Source organism: Stigmatopora nigra, chromosome 17, assembly GCF_051989575.1.
Source record: "Stigmatopora nigra isolate UIUO_SnigA chromosome 17, RoL_Snig_1.1, whole genome shotgun sequence".
In the NCBI taxonomy this organism is placed as follows: domain Eukaryota; kingdom Metazoa; phylum Chordata; class Actinopteri; order Syngnathiformes; family Syngnathidae; genus Stigmatopora; species Stigmatopora nigra.
In genome coordinates, this window is record NC_135524.1 from 7486223 (window position 1) to 7505299 (window position 19077).

The 19077-nt window shown below is 40.4% G+C and overlaps 1 protein-coding gene across 5 annotated transcripts in view; it reads right to left on the reverse strand.

Annotated features, from left to right (window-relative positions):
- Window positions 1-38: 38 nt before the first annotated feature.
- LOC144210812 (mediator of RNA polymerase II transcription subunit 13-like) overlaps window positions 39-19077 on the reverse strand; it is a 77182-nt gene continuing 58143 nt past the window's right edge. For 2 of the 5 annotated variants that reach the window (XM_077737718.1, XM_077737717.1), the window contains 27 exons: window positions 17681-17826; window positions 16733-16930; window positions 15785-15949; window positions 15531-15687; window positions 15346-15450; window positions 14622-15263; window positions 13759-13972; window positions 13552-13630; window positions 13352-13473; window positions 12870-12966; window positions 12560-12780; window positions 12198-12376; window positions 10289-11217; window positions 9910-10089; window positions 9606-9835; window positions 9342-9537; window positions 8970-9249; window positions 8424-8676; window positions 8026-8214; window positions 7523-7746; window positions 7069-7211; window positions 6193-6351; window positions 5823-5987; window positions 5226-5389; window positions 3416-3580; window positions 2396-2505; window positions 39-1464 (listed from right to left, as the gene is read on the reverse strand). In XM_077737718.1, coding sequence (XP_077593844.1) covers window positions 1332-1464; window positions 2396-2505; window positions 3416-3580; window positions 5226-5389; window positions 5823-5987; window positions 6193-6351; window positions 7069-7211; window positions 7523-7746; window positions 8026-8214; window positions 8424-8676; window positions 8970-9249; window positions 9342-9537; window positions 9606-9835; window positions 9910-10089; window positions 10289-11217; window positions 12198-12376; window positions 12560-12780; window positions 12870-12966; window positions 13352-13473; window positions 13552-13630; window positions 13759-13972; window positions 14622-15263; window positions 15346-15450; window positions 15531-15687; window positions 15785-15949; window positions 16733-16930; window positions 17681-17826 — 5845 coding nt within the window. In that variant the 3' untranslated portion in view covers window positions 39-1331. The remainder of the gene's footprint in view (window positions 1465-2395; window positions 2506-3415; window positions 3581-5225; window positions 5390-5822; window positions 5988-6192; window positions 6352-7068; window positions 7212-7522; window positions 7747-8025; window positions 8215-8423; window positions 8677-8969; window positions 9250-9341; window positions 9538-9605; window positions 9836-9909; window positions 10090-10288; window positions 11218-12197; window positions 12377-12559; window positions 12781-12869; window positions 12967-13351; window positions 13474-13551; window positions 13631-13758; window positions 13973-14621; window positions 15264-15345; window positions 15451-15530; window positions 15688-15784; window positions 15950-16732; window positions 16931-17680; window positions 17827-19077) is intronic. The other 3 variants (XM_077737721.1, XM_077737720.1, XM_077737719.1) reach the window with 3 other exon arrangements.

Genomic DNA, 19077 nt, shown 5'->3' on the forward strand with positions numbered 1-19077 from the left:
GTAACCGATGCACATATAAGAGCACAAAAAGCATGTCCTCACTTGGAAGGCTTTTAATAATTTACTTTAAAAAATAGTGTAAAAGTAACAGATATCTTCCACTTGTGTGGATCTGTTTGATATTCAAATTGATGACCAAAGTAACAAAGTCTTGCAAACTTGCATCATGTCTGTACAATTTGTGAACACTCACTTGGCAATTTCCACATTTTTGGGCGGAAGTAAATGACTTTCGCAATGTATACTGTATATATTTATATTTTTATGTATATATATATTTATATATATATATGTGTATGTATAAAAACTCACAGAAAAAAAACAAGCTTGAAATGTACAGCTTTAGAAAACTCCAGAAAAACACAGCCAAATGGTGTATAATACAAACATGCTTGTGACAAATAGCAAAGTCATGAGGTTTGCTTGACATCGTCAGAAGACAAATTCTTGTCATTCTTCAATATTAAATTCAAACATCTTCGATTGCCCATTTCAAGGATTGCATTTACTTTCCAATGTCTTCCTCATATTTGGAACTAAAATCATCAAACAAAATAGAATAAAATTACAATTTGTTTGAATTGGTTTCATCTGATTCCTTAAGAGGCAAGTATCCATCACCCTTTATTATAATTAAGTGCCTGTTTGGAAGAGGTAATATATATTTGTTAAGTATATACGTATCACATTCTATTACATGATATAATTTGTATAAATATCACATTAATTTGACTTTTATTTCAGATCCCAAAGAATTTAATATCCATTAGGAAATTTAAAAAAAGGCCTTGTTTTTCTCAGCTCATTTTCTGAACCGCTTTATCCTCATAAGGGTCACGGGAGGTGCTGGAGCCTATCCCAACTGTGTCCAGGCCACAGACTGTTTCATTTTAATATTACAAAATAACTTTCAAGTCTTTGCGAATGTTTTACATAATAAACACCCTTGTTTGTCATCATTTGTTGTTGTTTTTTTGTACCACCATTGCTTATCGACATCCCTTTGAAAGGTGAAGAAAAAGTGCCACTTGCAAACCAGTTGAAAGACAATCTTTCAACTTTCAAAAGCGCTTTTTTTTGTCCAGATCAAACTGAAAAGCGTCAAAAAAATGCCACATGTGCGGGTTGACATGCAAATTTGCTGGTTGTAAAATATTACAGGTAGGAAGAGTTCTTCTGCAGATATTTAAAAAAAAATCCTTGGGTGTGACAAGACCTTTGTGGGGTCACTCTATTAGAAAGCACTGCGACTTTGCAGTTCCCTGGAGAGTCCGCTCTCTCTGAGATGAGGAACTGCGATCAGGAGTACAAAGAGCCGCAGAAGAATACGGCTATAGCATGTTGAGGATGGCGTTGTACATTTGGACCAGCACGGCCAAGTGCACAGGCAGGCAAGACTGGCGGTCCTGGGTCGCAGGTGTGCATGTCAGCCAGGAGAGTGCATTGTACTGCTCCAATACAAACCTGCATTTGAAGAAAACTATTATGAAGATTCTGTAGCATATTAGTGTTACACTCAAAACATTTCCATGAAAAAATCTAACTCTTTATTTGTATGTACACCAGAAAAGTCTGAATGCACCTTATTCCTGGGTTTGTTTTAGTTTCATTACTATTTACATTGCAAATTCAAGCACTTTAATTAGTTGTTAATTTAACAAAAAAAATATTAATAACTGAAAACTATTTAAATTCAATTGTTTTTCTAAATAGTTTGATTACTGCTATGCTTACACATGTACATATATACACACACATATATATATATATATATATACATACATATATGTATTATTATATGTATGTATGCATGTATAAATACATATATACATACATATATGTATTTATATATGTATGTATGCATGTATACATACATACATACATACATACATACATACATACATACATACATACATACATATATACATACATGTATACATACATGTATACATACCTATATACACACACATGTATACATACATATATACACACATGCATGTATACATACATACATGTATACATACATATATACACACATACATGTATACATACATACATACATGTATACATACATATATACACACATACATGTATACATACATATATACACACACACATGTATACATACATATATACACACACATGTATACATACATATATACACACACATGTATACATACATATATACACACATAAATATACACTTATATATATATTTTTAAAAGTATTATGCTCATAGAATTGTCAGGAAAGTTCAAAGTCAAGAATGTTGAAAAAATTATATAAAAATAAAAAAGCATAGCGCAATGGGTTAGAGCCAGCAGACTTTCTGCAGTCGCTTTAGATCACATTCAACACCCGCAGGCAGGAAACGCTACATGTGTTGTATATTTACCGAAGCACGTCAGAGGTGGTCTTTGAATCAAGCGGGTGAGGGGTCCTCTTTGTCTTGTCTGCTGGCAGCTCATCGGACTGGACCATTGAGATGTGGTGGTGGAGCGAAGCCTGTGGAGATGCAAAAGTAAACACAGCACCACATGAGGGGAGCTGCAATGTCGTAGAACATCATCCGTTTCCACATCATCTATCCCATGGACCCTGTCGAAATTTTGCTCCTTTCATCTCTCTCCTATATCATTCACGATAATTCTCTCACAGAAAAAGGCCTGTGTGTAAATGTGTGTATATATGAGCATATAAAATACATGATTTTATAAAGGTATTTTTTTTGTTATTGGTACATTCAATAGTATTACTGTGTTTGATCTGCAATGTGTAAAGAACATCAGAAGCCATATTCATGTTAATCCAAAAAGTTTGGAAAGTTTACTTCACACTGCCTTTATTGAACATTTTTATTTTATTTTATTTTAGTTGTCTTAAGCGGCAATGTATTGTAGGTAGTTCACAACTCAATTTGGGCTTGAAATGTCAATCATAAATCAAAAACGCAAGTGTTTTTCGGATTGTGTTCTCTTGATTCAAGGATGCACTTTACTATGCAATTCCTATAAAGGTTTCCATTGATTTATTACAGCCATCTGATAGTGTAAGGGTTCACTTGCTTGACTTTGGTGCAGGCAAGCGTGGGATCAATTTTTAGTGGTATGATTTTGAGTAAAAATGGTTGTCTGTCTCACTCTCTGCCCTACGGATGACTGGTAACCAGTCTAGCTATGGTGTAGTCTGTATTTTGCCTATAGTGATACTGGGATAGGCACCAGCAACCTACAAAACCCTTGTGAGTTATTACATTTTTCAAAGTATAATTGCAGCACCAAATAAAAAATATTAATTATTAACAAAGAGCCCCTTGGTGGTTGCAAGACCCTCTGACAATATATTTTTAAGATCCTTCTAAAAAGAAAAAAATAATACATTGAGAACCAAGTGTGTAGTGGTGTGATTTGAATACCTTGAGGAAGAGAGGACACTGGTTCTCTGCCTGAGGATACGGTGCCCAGAACCAGTGTGGGAGTCCGCTAGCCTGCGCAGTAGAGACGTAGTAGCCCAGGGCCAGCGGCTGCTGCTTCAGTTCTTCCGGAGGATTGTCTCTGGATAGTAAGCGTTCCCCCTGGCTCTGTGAAAACCGGAAATTCAATGAGTGACCATGAACACGGACAACACATGCTTAAAACAAGGGCTACCACCAAATAACTGATAGGATAAGTAGAGGGAAGTCAGGACAGATACAAGTATTTTTTAATTTCTTTTGAAATTAATATTGGTTTATCTGTATGACAATGTGATTAATCACAGTCAATCAAATAGGAATGATGCCATTACTCACAATTGAATTATAAAATTGTTCCTTGTAACCAGTGTATAAATTATTAGATTTTCTGAATATTTACATTAGCACATGAAAAGAAAGAATGACTGTGTTACTGGTAATTATGCTAAGTATTAAGTAGCCAAAATAAAATGTTAAACATTTGAAATAATTTGGGTTATTTGTTGTCTGTGAAACAGGGTCACCCTGTAGTTTTCCAGGTGTGCTCAAGCCTCCAATTTTCTCACCAATCCAACTAGCTCTTGAGTGTACTTTTATCTCTTCCCTCAGGTGAGCGATGACACCAACAATGTGTTTGAGTCATGCTGCTCTCTACTTTGCAATTGAGCTGTTAAGAAACTGTCATTGCGTCTCTTTTTCGCCCCTTTGGCCCTCAAGCCAAATTCCTCCACGCTTGGCAGCACTTCACTCTTGCATGCTGTTTGGTCATGTGACGTTAAGTGTCAGTCAAGATACAATCGCGAGGATCTGAGCTTGAACCAGTATGTTGCTAAATACCTCAAAGGGAAATAGGCGTGTGTTTTGCCTCATATCTGTACATACCATTTGTATCACAAATCACAGGTAATGAATGACTCAATCCTGATACTACATTTCAAGACTATTATATTGCAATTTCGGTATATCACTTTAGAAAATACTATTCAAAATGAACATAATAAGTACATTTATATCAATTTATTTGTGAAACCAAATTTGGTACAAAAGTACAAATTGTTTTATGTTTGAACAACATATGGCCTTCATTATAACATTTGATCAGTTTTTAGTGCAGACCCACTTTAGTGCAAATCAGCTTTATGTGGCGTCTTCAATAATGTATAGCACTCAATAGGGAACAGCTATTTAAAAAGAATCCCAGGTGAAAACATTAGTTTGAGCATTCCACGTATACTAACCACCACAGGAGTAGGGGCCACTTATTGTATAGTATGTGTGTAGGGTTCTCTATTATATTGAGATCTGGTGACTACAGAGCCTATTTGAGTACATTGTCATGTTCAGGAATACTGATCTGAGATCACTTGAGCTCCAATACATTGCATGACAATAGCCTACTGGAAGGAGCCATCAGAAGATGTGTCCATGGTGGTCATAAATGGATGGAGATGGTCAGCAACAATAACAGTAAGGTTGGACGAGACCTTTCCAATGATAAGCAATTTGTTCTAAGGGGTCTAAAGTGTGCTAAGCAATGAATCTATCCATACATGGATCACCTATTTTAAACCAAATCTTGACCTAACCATCGAAATGTTGCAATAGAAATCAATACTAATGAGACCAGGCAACATTTTTCCAATCTTATGTTGTCTAATTTCTGAATTTCAATGTATGCAAATATAATTCCTACTGCTCTGATGAATATTTTTGACTATAATTTGTCTCGTTGAGAGGTAGGAAAAATATTTACTGATTTGTAGTCACTCACCCTCGTGTGTTGGAAATGGGATCCCATTCCCATTCCAGATGGAGAGCCCGGCGAGGGTACAGGGGAAGTGTTTGGAGAAGGATGGAGGTTACCCGTGATCAACATCATGTCATGTCCGATGTCATTCTCTAATTCATCAGGAAAGGGCAGGTCGAACATGTCGTCTGGGGGAGCAAAATACATTAATTTACTGCTCTTTTAATTGAGTAATGGTGCATCATTACATGATGAGAATGCACACTATGGTAAAAACAAGAATACATCATTGGGTGACTACATTATATGCATTGAATATAGTATTTTCTTTGGGTCAGTGAAAATTAACAATGTTGAAAAACAGAAAAAAACTTCTCGGGTAAACAATGTTTGTTCACAAATTTCAGCGTGATACTTAAAAATCCTGCTAAATACTCCTGAGAACAGTAGCGTGATATTTCTAGGTTGAGTGAACATTATGAGTCTTGTGAAAGTAGCTTTATACTGTTTTGTTTCGCCACAAAGCCAGCCAGTGATTTCACTGACCATGAATGTGGAGTTTTATGGCTGTCTAAAGACATGACCTTGATACTACTTTATTCCGTAAAAGCTAATGTGTACCGTTATTGTCCTCGGTGGGGTAGGAGCTTGGCGCCAGCTGTGTGGTGGCGGACGTCGGGAAAACGAGGATATGCGTACACGAGGCGTCCTGAGGCGTGTTCAGCTGTGACGTCTGCAAGTTTAGGGCGGTGCTGCGTCCGAATACTGAACCCATCGTCACAGCATCTGTGCATGAATAAAAAAGTAAATCTAATGTCTTTACAGTAAATATATGTATTCAAATATTCGCTATTCAATCATTCGTTGTGTTAAAAAGTCAAATGGATGAATTCCATAATATTTTAAGGTCTCTCAATGGAAAACCCTATGATCTATACAATCACCTTCAGGTGGGTACTCAAAAGATCTCCAGTGTTCTGCCCTTACTCACCAGGCATGACTACAAGAGAACCTTGCGGCTCCATGGCTACAAGGCAAGCACTGAGGATGGAGGGGGTGTCTACCGTCGAAATCCCACACATGCGACAGGCTTCTCTGAGCTGGCGTCCTATCGAATGCAGTGAGTGCTCCCCGAGTAGCGAGCTCCAGTCTAGTGGTGATAAAAGGAAAAAAATGGCATAATCAAAGAGTCTCATGCAATGAATCATGCTGCAATTAAGTAAAGATACCAACTTCATGACTTACAAACCAGGTAAGTATTTAACTACTGTATTTTCCACACTAAGCCACAACTAAAAGAATGCGCTCAAAAGCCAGAAATGCGCCTTATATATGAATCAGTGTTGTTTAATCATTGTATGGAATTCCTTTTAGCACAGCTCCATCTAGTTCATGTGTAGCACAACTCCTAACAACTACTACTATTACTACAACTATTGCTTCAAGTAGTGGATTTATAACACTACTACTGCATCTTATAAAGTGATGCACCTTACATGAAGCAAATTTTAATACCCATTCATGGAGATTCCACATTATAATCCGGTGTGCTTTATAGTGCAGAAAATATGGTAATTATGATGAATGTCGATAAAGTACAGTCAAAAACTACATACTAACATACTTTGAGTACATTTAAAGGAAACACAAATGACAATTGTCCGTAGTGCCCCCTAGTTTTCAAACTAAGACCCCACACCCAGCAGAGCAACCAAAATGACTTGTGTTCAGGCTATGTTTTAGGTCAAACAACCATTAGCAAAAAACATGAAAAAAAATGAAACTTGAACATTCGTAAGGAACTGCTCTGAAATCCTTTATATTACAAAATAAATTACTTCCACCTAATGAAAGCCATGACACTCACCTTTCAGTTCACCATGGCCCAGTCTCCCCAACCGGCCAATTACAATCCTCCATGGCAGTGAAGTCATCTGGATGATGCCGACGCACCACTCCCACAGCTTCTGCAGACCCATCTTGCGAGCGGAAACTTTCGGTCGCCGTGCTCTGCAGCAGGAAAAAAAAGGTTGGGAAAAGTATGAATATATTCAGCCTGAAGTAGTAAAGCACTATAAGTCGCACCAAATTGGGAATTCACAATGAAGAGGGAAAAATATACATAAATCACCCATTTGGGTAAAGTAATAACACAAAACTGGAGAGCAACACGCTAAATGCAGATAATAATATCTAAAAAACAACATAGGAGGGAAAAAACATATTGCATTTGAGTATTAGTGTCAGCCTAAGTCAAACTATGAAAAAGAGTGTGATTTATGGTCCACAAAATACAGAAAAAAAATTAAGACCACACTAACCTGTTAGGCACATCGATGTTGATTATGCTCGTCTCCAGCAGCTCTCCCTGCTGGTCCGTGCACGACACCAGTATCCAGCGCTGGTCATGTGATAGGCAATATCCCACAAAGAGAACATTGTATCTGGCAGGGACTTCAGCCCAAATCTCTCCTTGTTCGGGCTGCTTGGGCCGGGTGGGGCCAAGGATGAATGGAGGTGTATATAGATGCACTGGGTTCGGATGCTGAGAAAAAAAAATCACGTTATAAAAGAATAATAATAAATCATTCATTTATCTTGTGTACTGCTTATCCCCAAGAGGGTGCTGGAGCCTATCCCAACTAACTACATGCAGGAGGTGGACTACGGCTTGAACTAATTGCCAGCCAATCGCAGGTAGTCAAAACATTTTTTGTGATAATAAATTACAGTGTATTCTAATCCTAAAATGTCAATTATGTGTGTATACAGCAATACAACAAATATACAACATCTGAATAAGTAAGTATGTTATGTGACTTACATCTGGGCTCTTGAGTACAGACGAGATGGTGGACACCGGACCAAAGCCAGTCAGGGACTTAATGTGAGTGTGCAGTGGTCGCAAGCGTCTGCATTGCGAATAACAGGAAAAGGCCAGAGAGCGTAGGTGCTGCAGGTACAAATGGCTCTCCCCACTTGCAGGTTGTAGGAGATACTGACATGGCACCACCTGCAAAAAGAGCAGTGGTGAAGGCATTGACCCAAAACTGCAATGTCAGTATAGTTGTTTGAATGTTCCAAATTTGTTCAGAAAATACAACAGGACGCGGCCAAGATTAATAATAAGATTTGCTAATGCATGGGTCTATGCATTAGCCTCTTTTAAATACCAGATGAAGATAAGATGATATAAGACAACATATAGGGAAAATTCATTACCTGGAGAACAAGTGCAGGCCTTATAGTCTCAGGCAAGGTCTGCAGCATCTCTGTGTAGCAGCGAAGAAGCCCAAGAATCCAGACACTCCCAGCCTCGACTTCTTCACCTTCCTCTTCCTCCACTCCTTCGCTCCGCACGCCAGACGGGCTGACGAACGCATCCACGACGTAAACAACGATGGCTGGTGGGTTGATACGGCTGTCTGTGGAGTCGGGGCTAGTCGGAATGCCAATTCTGGATTGCTCGGCGGTGCTGAAAAAAATAAGCAAGGGTCTGTCAGGTGTACTCGGATGTAAATCTTTACACTCACAATCACTCCTATGGTCAATTTTTAAAAGCTAGCGTGCACGTTTTTGCAATGTAAAAGGCCAGAGGACCCAAACAAAAACCACACAGTTATGGTAACCAACATGGAGATAAAATTCAGACCTGGACCCCTGTTATTGTGAAGCGAACAAGCTAATTCCAGGATCAGAATTCTACAGTATTGCCAAATGGATAAACAGTGCCGGGATGTGAGCATGTGATTTTTTTTTAGCTCTTACACTTCAGTGTTCTCTGCTGGTTTGTTGATTGCTGGTGTACCACTCAAGGTTCCTTTCGAGTCGCCGGATCCTCCGGCAGTTGTTTCACCCGTCTGCCCAGAGGGTGCTGCAGTTGGAGTGGAAGAGTTTGTTACCCCGACAGCCCCCGAAGCCGGTTCTGCGTCAGGTGTCCACATTTGAGACTGTCCGGAGGAAGCAGGTTGTGTTGAAGAGGTTGGTGTTGGAATTTTGGATGGCAATAGAAGGGAGCTGTCCAAAGGTAGTGCTGAAAGCTGTGGTCCTGAAAAATTGAGAATTATTTGAATTGTACGAATGTTACTTTTGTTGAATTGTGTTTTGAAGGTTTTTGGGAGATTGGAATTGAAGTCTTACCTAGCTGCATTTTACAGGCAGAGGCATAAAGTTTCAATTTGCTGAGGTTGTCTGGGTGCTCTCCAGCCCAAGTGCCTTTCAACCACTGATCCACATCAGTCTCCTCCAGCCTTTCTGATTCCATCTCTTCCCCCACACGGATTATACCATCCACAGACACCTTAGCCAGAGGGCGGTGCTTCCCAAGACGACACGTCTGGGAATAGTATCATCGTGAGACACATTCTTCTGGCCACTTGTAATAAAACAAATACGATCTCCTACCTCGTAAACAGCACTGAGCTCCAGGAAGAAAGACCGAGCTGCAGCCAGTAGAGGAGGGCTATTAGGGCAGAGTACCACATACGCCACATCTCGTTGCCCCCCATAAGGCTCTAGCAAGAGTTTCTCCCAGAAAGGCAAAGCCAGAGGGGACAGTGCAAGGAAGTCCCGCTCTCGATCGTAGCCAAGCAGCACCGTGGGGATGGGCAAGGGTTCCGGAGACTCCTCAGAACCTGAAGAAAGGATTTAAAATCAAGGTTTTGCTTGGGTTGAATTAGATGGATGAAAAATAAAAGGTTGTTCTTACCGTATGAGCCTCTACCCGCCATTTTATGGAACTGTTGCCAGGTAAGTGGGCCCTGAACATGCTGTATGTTATCCCAAGTCCGCCCAGTTCTTTTCTTCTGTATGGCATCCTGTAGGAAGGGCTGCAATGACAGCAGCAAGCGCACCATGTCCTGGGACGACAACATGCTCATATCCACCACTGCACGGATGAACAGTGACACAGGGAGGACAAGCACACACAAAACAGATATGCACATGTTAACAAGAGTCTCTTGAACCAGGAAACAAATGAACAAAGAAGAAACACATCAACATACGTTTAAAATCATGCAAATTCTAGATTTCTAGATTGTCCACCCACAAGCATCACATCTCTGGCTGCCAAAATTGTGTCTTACCGTTAGTGTGAGGCCAGGGATGAAGAGCTGTACTTCTTACAACAGCTGGATCAACTTTTCCCCCCGTGGAATTGTCAACGTACTGGAGTCCCTGTTCCAAAGCATTATAACACTCCACGCAGGCATCGCTCCCATCCGCCCACTGCTTTTCCGATAGCCAACTTTGTAGCAGCGCCCCTTTGCGGGAATAGCTGGAACAGCCGTGGGGAAGGTGCAGTGAAGCGAGGGAAGTAATAGGTTGCGAACACTGTTCCTGAAGTAGGACCAAGACAGATGGGGAAGCCAGCACGTTGTCCTGAGGTTGCTTTGCCCGGGGGTCACCCATCGTCGACTCCCTCCGGCAGAGAGCCAACCTCCTCTCAGCAGCCCGTCCAACCTCGGAGGGTCGGCCGTAAATATCCAGCTCGTCTTCGAGGAAGAGTCCCGTGCCGTGGGCCAACTGCCTGTTCACAATGGCGCTGAAGCCACACATGCAACGGTACTGATCCTCGCAGGTGGAATCAGGGATGTAAACCCCAACGTCAGCCCCTTTGACGTTCATGTTGCAGGCACATATGCAGCAGCTGTCAAAGTTACGGTCCTTAAAGACGTTAAGGACAGAGTCTGACAGGAGGAGGATGGAATATAGGCTGTGGCTCTCTGGGAGGCATGGCCTTGGTCGAGAAAGCGGCTCCACAGAACTGAGAGGCAGGCTGGTGGAAGGGGTAGAAACAGGTGAGCTTAGCTCAGTACCATCCTGCTTCACAGAACCTTGGCCAGAGCTGGCGGGGTTCATTCCACGTGGCGTGCGAGGGGTACGTGGAGTGGGTACAGAGAAACGTGGGGTGGCCGGAGAGGGTAAGATTCCCATGGTGGCACTTCCGGAAGCCGTGGTGCCGCTTATCTGGTTAAACTCCTGGTCTGTTAATGCACTGACACTTGGGATGTTCCTGAAAAAGAAAAACACATGAGGCTGTATGCTCTGGGGGATTTTTAATGCATACGATTCAATCTGATTCTATATGGTGGTACTAAAGTAAATCTGAGAACTTTGTTGCCTAAAAAGGCTAGGCCTGATGCTTGATGCTATTACAGAAGAACAGTCAGTGGCTTGCCCTGAGGTTTATGACTAATAGTATTTGCTGATAGTATGCCAAGCAGCAATATCCAGGTCCGAAAGCTGGCATTTTTAAGAGAATGTCATCGGTTTCAAACAAAAGGGAAGGTTATCTTTATTATTTGTAAATAAAGTGACCTGTTGGGGTTTTTTATTGTTTCAGCGAGCTTCAGATAACACAGGTGGGTGTGTGACTCCACGAGTTATAGGTCATAGCATTAGAAATGAAGAGGATACATTGTATTGTGGTGAGTGTTTATTTGGTTATTAAAATTATTTTGTTGAAGCTAATATTCCTGTGTGACATATCTATGTAAATATTACATATTAAACTATGATGCAGTGTATGTAGATTTTTTTCAGCCCATAGTTGGCTGGGATAGGCTCCAGCACCCCTGTTACCGTGGTGAGAATAAGTGGTATTGAAAATGTGATGTTGGCTCAGTGTGGAATGGTTAGCACGTATGCCTCACAGTTCTGAGATCGAGGGTTAAATACCCCCAGCGGGTTCCAACACTTAAATGCCCCTACATATGAATGTGAGCATGTATGGTTCATAAGTGGAAAATGAATGTATGAATGTCTGATGTGTTTCAGTAATAAATATTACATTGATTTTAATTTTTCATTACTTTAGGTGACACTAAGCAAATTGTTTTATTGTGCATATACTACTGTTTTAAATCAATTGAAAGGCCTTGAATCATGTTGAGTGCAATCTTGGCAGACTTTGTATTATCGACAAATATCGTATCATTGGCAATGTTGTATTGTCATGAAATTGTGATTAGCTTAAAATAACATATTACTCACGTGTATCCATCCCTGATTAAACTGCTGATGTTATTGTGCATGACAGCTGGAATATGCTCCATTTTGGGCAAGAGTGCCCATGACGGGCGATAGTAGCACTGCTCAGGAATCTTAAGTGGTGCTAAACTCTGACTCGGGAGGCACGGAAGTGGCGTGAACATGGAAGAAACCACCTGTGTCTGGACAAAGAAGACATAAAAACAATAAGTGTTATTTCCAATTCAAATTAATAATGAATGTTGCATTAGCGATTAATCAACAAAGGTGATTGGACATTTTGTAATTGCATCTTTGTGATATAAAAACATGTATACAGTCAAAAATAGTACATTCAATGTGACTTGTGTTTTACTTGCTCTTACCTTGGAGTCTTCTTGCCATGGACTAGCCATTCCCTCCTCAGGTTCCATCCTGAAATCAAGCATCTGGGAAGAAGTGGCCGGCGTAATAAGGGTCTCCAACGCTCCACTGGAGACAGGGGGCTCCTGACTTGGCGTGTCCCGATATGTCATTATGGGAGAGAAGGCGGGATGTTGCTCCAGAGAAGGTGGCGTGGGGTACATACGCTGCAGGTCTGCTACTGCTGAGATAGAAATAAGGCAGTTTTAATATGGTTTGTTTTAAGGATTTGCAAGACTTTTGTGTGGTTGCCAAAAAAAAAATAGAACTTACTTGATGGATAAGGTACTGGAGCTCGGCCTTCTTTACTCATAAGGCGATCCTCTGTGGATCCTGGGATTTTTGTTGAGTGCTGATTGGGGTAAACCGTCTACAAATTAGTTTAATACAGATTATATTAATGGGGATTTACATTTTAGGACTGAAACGTGAATATGTAGATCTATTAAAAGCCAAAAAATGTCCTATAGTACAAATGATTGAGCATTATCAAATTTCCTCAAACGGGTTATCTTAATTTCATTATTCGTCATAAGAGTTGGTAATGGATTTTTTTTGTAAATAAACAATAATGCAAACAAAGGGTAATAATTTGTGTCAAAGTAGAGGATACTTTGAAACAGTTTAGCCTGGATTATTATCAATATTGACATTTCATTTAAGTTTGAAATAATATTTAGGTGATTTAAGATCACAGTTCGCAGTATGTTTTACGTTTTTGCATTATTTTCTCAACATAAGCGTGTATTTCTCACCCCTAGCTCCTCCTCATCTTCATCAAAAATGTTGTCTAGATCTGAAATATTCACCGCCAAGTCTTTTTCCCGGGTGAGAGAAGGATTAGCTTTGGCAGCTGCATCGTCCTGACTTGATTCATCTAAAAGAAAACAAACAAGCACAGGCTTAGCTTATAAACCAAAAAAGATGACTTCTGATGTTAAATCATGTTTCCCACCTGATTTTGGACCAGAGTTAAAAATGGACATTGCATCTTTTCCATCTGGCAGGTTGCCATTGCTGGTGATTTCTTCACTCTATGGAGAATTATAAAGAATTAGTTATGAAAATCACTTTTTAATAGAGATTAAAGGATGCCTTTGAAAACCTGTACAGGTTAATGGCAGTCAAGCTCCTTATAATATTAGCACCGGTGTTTGCGTACTTTGGCTCTCTTGCTGGATTCCCGCCCTTGACTTTTTAATCTTTTGGAAGAGGAGAATGTGTACTCGATGTCGCCTTCCTTAAAATCGTAGGGGTCTTCCCCTGGCTCGCGCAGCGCCTCCACATTTGGCTGCTGGAGGAGGCCTAATGTTTGGACGTGGTCCCGCAGTCTCTCACCTGAGATTTTAAATCTCTTTTGTGTCTGCATGTAAAGTCTGAAAGAGAAATTTACAGTCCATTAGAAAACAATTTAACCTAAAAAAATTACAGTGCAAAAGCCTTAAAAGACATCAGATTTCAAATCCTCATTTAAATTCCTAACAATTTGTGCACTTAAATCCCAAATCACATTTAAATAATAAATAGTTAGGTGATGAACACACACTGTCTATCACAATTTGAGTGTACAATTGTCACAACAAAACATAACTTTTACAAAAATGTACATATTAGACAAAGACCACCACCCTGGTTCAGTGGCAGTGCTTCAAACATTTCTTTAACATTTATAGTGTTACCTCATAATAAATAACCAAATTTAAAGTTGCAATTAGCACACTCGAAAGACTCACCAAAAAACAGAAACTATGTCCTTTACGCATGTTAGAACTAAATTACATGACACTACAAGTGTATTTGTGTTTCGGTGATTTTTTTTTAGATTTTGCATTTCATAACTTGAATTTCTTTTGTAACCAGAGATGTTTGTAAGTAGAGATACTACTGTCCCACCTCCAAAATTCTTAGCAAAAAACAAAAAAACTAAAAGTAAAGCATATTAAAATAAAAGTATCACCCCCTTGTTGTTCGCTACATAGTATAACCTCTAGCTCTCCTTCAGTAATAGTGTGATATCTTTCCTACCGCTTTAACGCCACTCCTTCAGTGACTGCCTCTGTCTTCCCCTCCTCCAGTTTATCAGGTAAGACTTCTGGAGGTGTGAAATCCATTTTATCAGTCCTGGGAGTCCGGAAGCCTCTCCACCAGATGGCCCCGTTCTCTCTCTGCTTCAACTGAGCCGTGTATACTGCTGTCTCGCTATTCATCACCCCCATGCCTTGGACTGTCTCCTGACATACATCTAGGGGCCCTTCTAATACCTCTGTGTCTTGCACCCGTGGATGTGGGCTAAGCGTGGGAGGGAGTGGGGACATTGGTGACAGGATAAGAGACTCTGGAGCTTTCCTGCCATCTGAAAGAGTTTTGGGATACTTGCAGCTTTCCAAAGTGACCAGAGGTTCTATGGGGGGCTCTAGTGATACCAAAGAACTCAGTTGGGGCCCACCAGGGGAGTCCTGCTCCAGAGGGGTCTCCTGGGTAACAGACACACGGTGGTGAAAGGGGATCATAGCCGGTCTCTTGGATTGTTTGTCGGCCTTTTCCATCTTGTCGCCCGTCTTGTGTTTTGCTAAGGAAGACGTGTATAGCGATGAGCCGGAGGACGGATTGGCACTGGTCTGGGAACTGGAGCTGTTCGTAGACGTTGATAATTTCTGCTGCTTCAGCCTGAAGTTGAAAGTTAATTGCATGATTTTTTTTTTGTGGAAAACCGAGTTAAATAGCATGAACGCACGCGCCTCCGCAGTACCTTGAGCAGCTGCATGACGCTCGCGATCCAACGTCACTGAAGTCCCATGTGGTGACTCCGTTTGGCACTTCCTTCTTAGGCGTCACGTCAGACGGCGTCTTTAGTCTGGCAAAGAACAGAGGCATTTTCACAGTCAGATCCGCCTTTCCCTAGCGGGAAAAACTCAACTGTGTCATGTCACTTACGTGTGATAAGGTTGGCTGAGGTAGCACTCTCTCCAGGCTTGATGAACCACCTGACAAGTCAGCTTCTTCCCAGAATGTTTTGGGCTAAGGCTGGTGACCCCCATACTACTGTCTGGGGTGGGGACACTTGAGGCTGAGGTCACAAATCCACTGTCCGCTGTTGAGTTTTCATAAAAAAAAGTCTTGTTGAATTTCCATCCTCTACAAAACTCTTTCCTGAACAAGTGTGGCATTTTTGTGTGTGTGATCGTTACCGGAGCACGGCTGCTCTGGTGATGTTGGCGGTGTCAATGGCACGCTGCAGTGATTCTGCTCTCTGGGGAGGCCCTGTGCTGCAGGAGCAGGTGGAGGCAGTTCCACAGGGAGGTGACCCTGGGCGATCAGCACTAAAGCAGCTGGGTAGGTCATCCTTACTCCACCTGGGGAGACCAAAAAGAGAATGATGAGGCTGCTCCTTCAAATCCTTTGCTTACAGAGACATATTGGACTTCTTACTACAGCCTGAGGCTGCAAAAAAAAGAAAAAGTGGAATAAAATATTCCCTCTTGTGTGTCTGTGCTATGAATCAGAATCTGGATCCTGATCATTACATTGTAAACAGATTTTTATATTTCAACCTTAACCCAATTTTAGTCTGGCGCTACAAGCATGTATCAGATCAAAAAAAGCTTGAAAACCATGTATAGTGGTATTCCTACCTAAGAATGTCTCTACATACGAAATAAATTCAGGTTACGAATGACGTCAATGGAAAACAAGATTCAGGAGATATGAAAAAAATTCCAAGTGATGGAATGTGAAATCTGAATTTCAAAAATACCCTTGTAGCATGCTGTATTTTAATTGGAAATTGCTGTGATAGTGTTGCTTTCCCATTGGCTATATCCACTGGTCCCATAGCCCCCTTACCAGGCCCCTTTTCATCTTCTGGGACCGAGTTGGAGCTACTCCATGCATCCCGGAGTTCTAACATTGTGTTTCTTAAGTTTTTTGTGTGTGCTTAATGCAGCTTTATTCTTTGCATATCATCATTTTCACTTCAAAAATGTATTTACAGTGCGAGTGAAAACGAGAAGCATTATGTGTTATCAAAGTGGCCTTGGAAAATATCTTTGTGTGTCTTATTAATTCTAGTGGCCTAAATATTATATTTTTAATTTTGCAGTCAGTTTTGGAGAAATCAAAGAGAAATGTTATCATACCGACAACCACCTCCACCGCCACTTGAGCGTTGCGATCATCGGCCGGTTCGTAATTCTCTTCACTGCTTCCCTCCTTCCGCCGCAAGACCATGGGGTAGAAGTAGCTCCACTCCTCCATCAGCTTGCGGGCAGCCGGGTCGCTCATCTTGTAGGCCTGACCCGTCAAGGTACCGCTCAGGCCGTACGGGCTCAAGATAACTGCAAAACACACCCAGATGAAAAACTAGTGGTTAAATAAGTGGAGGGACAATTACTTACATCATATTGGACATATACTCTTTATCCATGAATTTATATTTAATTCAGACATTGGATATAATTGTTAAAAGTGTTAAAAGGAATCGGTTCTTTATGCTTTGATACAATCTAATATGAAAAATGAATGTAAAGGATAAAACAATGATGTGCAGTGGTCCGTATAGTTTAATTATTATGATAGGCTTCATCTTTATTACATTTTACATTCTATTGTTTAAATACTCAAAGGATTGACAAAGTTAAGTGATGTATTATGCAGATATACTAGGATAGATAATCAAGTGAGTACAAAAAAATCCCTTGATGAATGAATCTATTGTTGTATCCAATTAATTAGGTAACTTATCCATTAAAAAAAAAAACTGCCACCCATTGGTTCAGTGCTTCTTTTGCCTGACTGATTGATTCCCACTCGGTAGTGGTGTGATTGTTGGTGCGATTGGTCTCTCTGTATGCCCTACGCCTGACTGGCAACCAGTCTTTCGGTTTCATCTGCCTTACGCCTGAAATCAGGTGGGATAGGCTCCAGCAACCCGGACAAGGATTGTGTTGAAAATGAATGTATGAAAAGAAAAACACCACACCTGGTTTTGCCATTTAGCTTACGTTAGTAGGTTTTTCCTCCACAATTTATTGCAGCAGATGTACTGTAAAATATTTGCTGTCCGATTCAGGTGTTTAGTGCAATACCTTGTATTGGTGTGACAGAGTTGTACGCCAGGCGGATGTGCTGTTCTGTGATGTGGTATGCAGGCTGGTGCTGGGCGATCTCCACACTAGTGCACACATTGCTTTCCCCGTGCAGGAAAAAGGAAAAGGAACACGATAGGTGCTCACTGTGGAGAGAGTAGAGAATATTGGTTAAAATCATTGGATTCAAAAAGAGTGTAGGAACCTCTTAGGGATGTTAGATTAAATTAGAACTTTATTTCATCCCGTATTCGGGAAATTTCTTGGTGGCAGTAGTAAGACAGACATAAGACACACAAGACATTGTAGACCTAGGTAAGAAACAGGAGCCACACTCTTAGGAAGTCCACAAGGTGGGGACCTTCTGCAGCCTGAGACTGAGGTTACCACATAGTCCTTCAGTAGTCTGGAGGTTTTAAAGATCATCTTCCTTGCTTAGCCTATTTCATGAGCAGCTGAAAAAGTCTTTTATGAAAGCAGGCAAGGTAATTTTTGGATATTTGACACACCTCGCATGATTGTAGATGCTGCAGTTATTATTATAGATGTTGCTGAAACAGAAACTACACTAAATTCAAATTGGATGGAATTGAATCGCCATTGTAAAATGGCTAATTAATGACTCACTATTTAGTTACCAAGCGGACTACTCAATCACGCCACAAAATAACATCATGGTACTGTGAGCTACAACATCTATGTTTTCCTCTTTAAACCGACATTACCACAGTACACAAAGAGCTTGTGGGTCATCCAGCATTTTCCATGTGCATGTATCACCGTCCTCTCACAAACCTCTTATTGCAAGTATAAATCCTCATTTGCTTAATGACAAATAGTTCGAGCGATGTGTTTTCATCTCTTTATTACAGTGCCTTGAACCATTAATCACCTGCCAAATTGTTATTTATTTTTAAACACAAACGGGCAATAATTTGGCTCTTTTGCCATCTACATAGCGACAGGAGGCCTACATGTCATCACCCACCACCGAGATTTCTGTGATGTATATTTTTAATCTTTAAAGCTCTTATAACCTTGATTACATACATCAAGACGACAATAAAGTCAGCAGGTAGTGGGTGATCTTTTTGTGATTATCCCACTGCTCATGCAATATTTCCTTTGGCCCAAAGGCACTGGCCCAGTAAAGATGGGTCATCAAATTCAATATATAAATATAAATACATATCTATTTTTTCAGCAGATTTAGACAGGAACAAATATATAAATATATATACATACATACACACATACATATACACACATATACACATATATACATACACACATACATATATATACACATATACACATACATATATACACACATACATATATATACACATATACATATATATATACACATATATACATATATACACATATACATATAT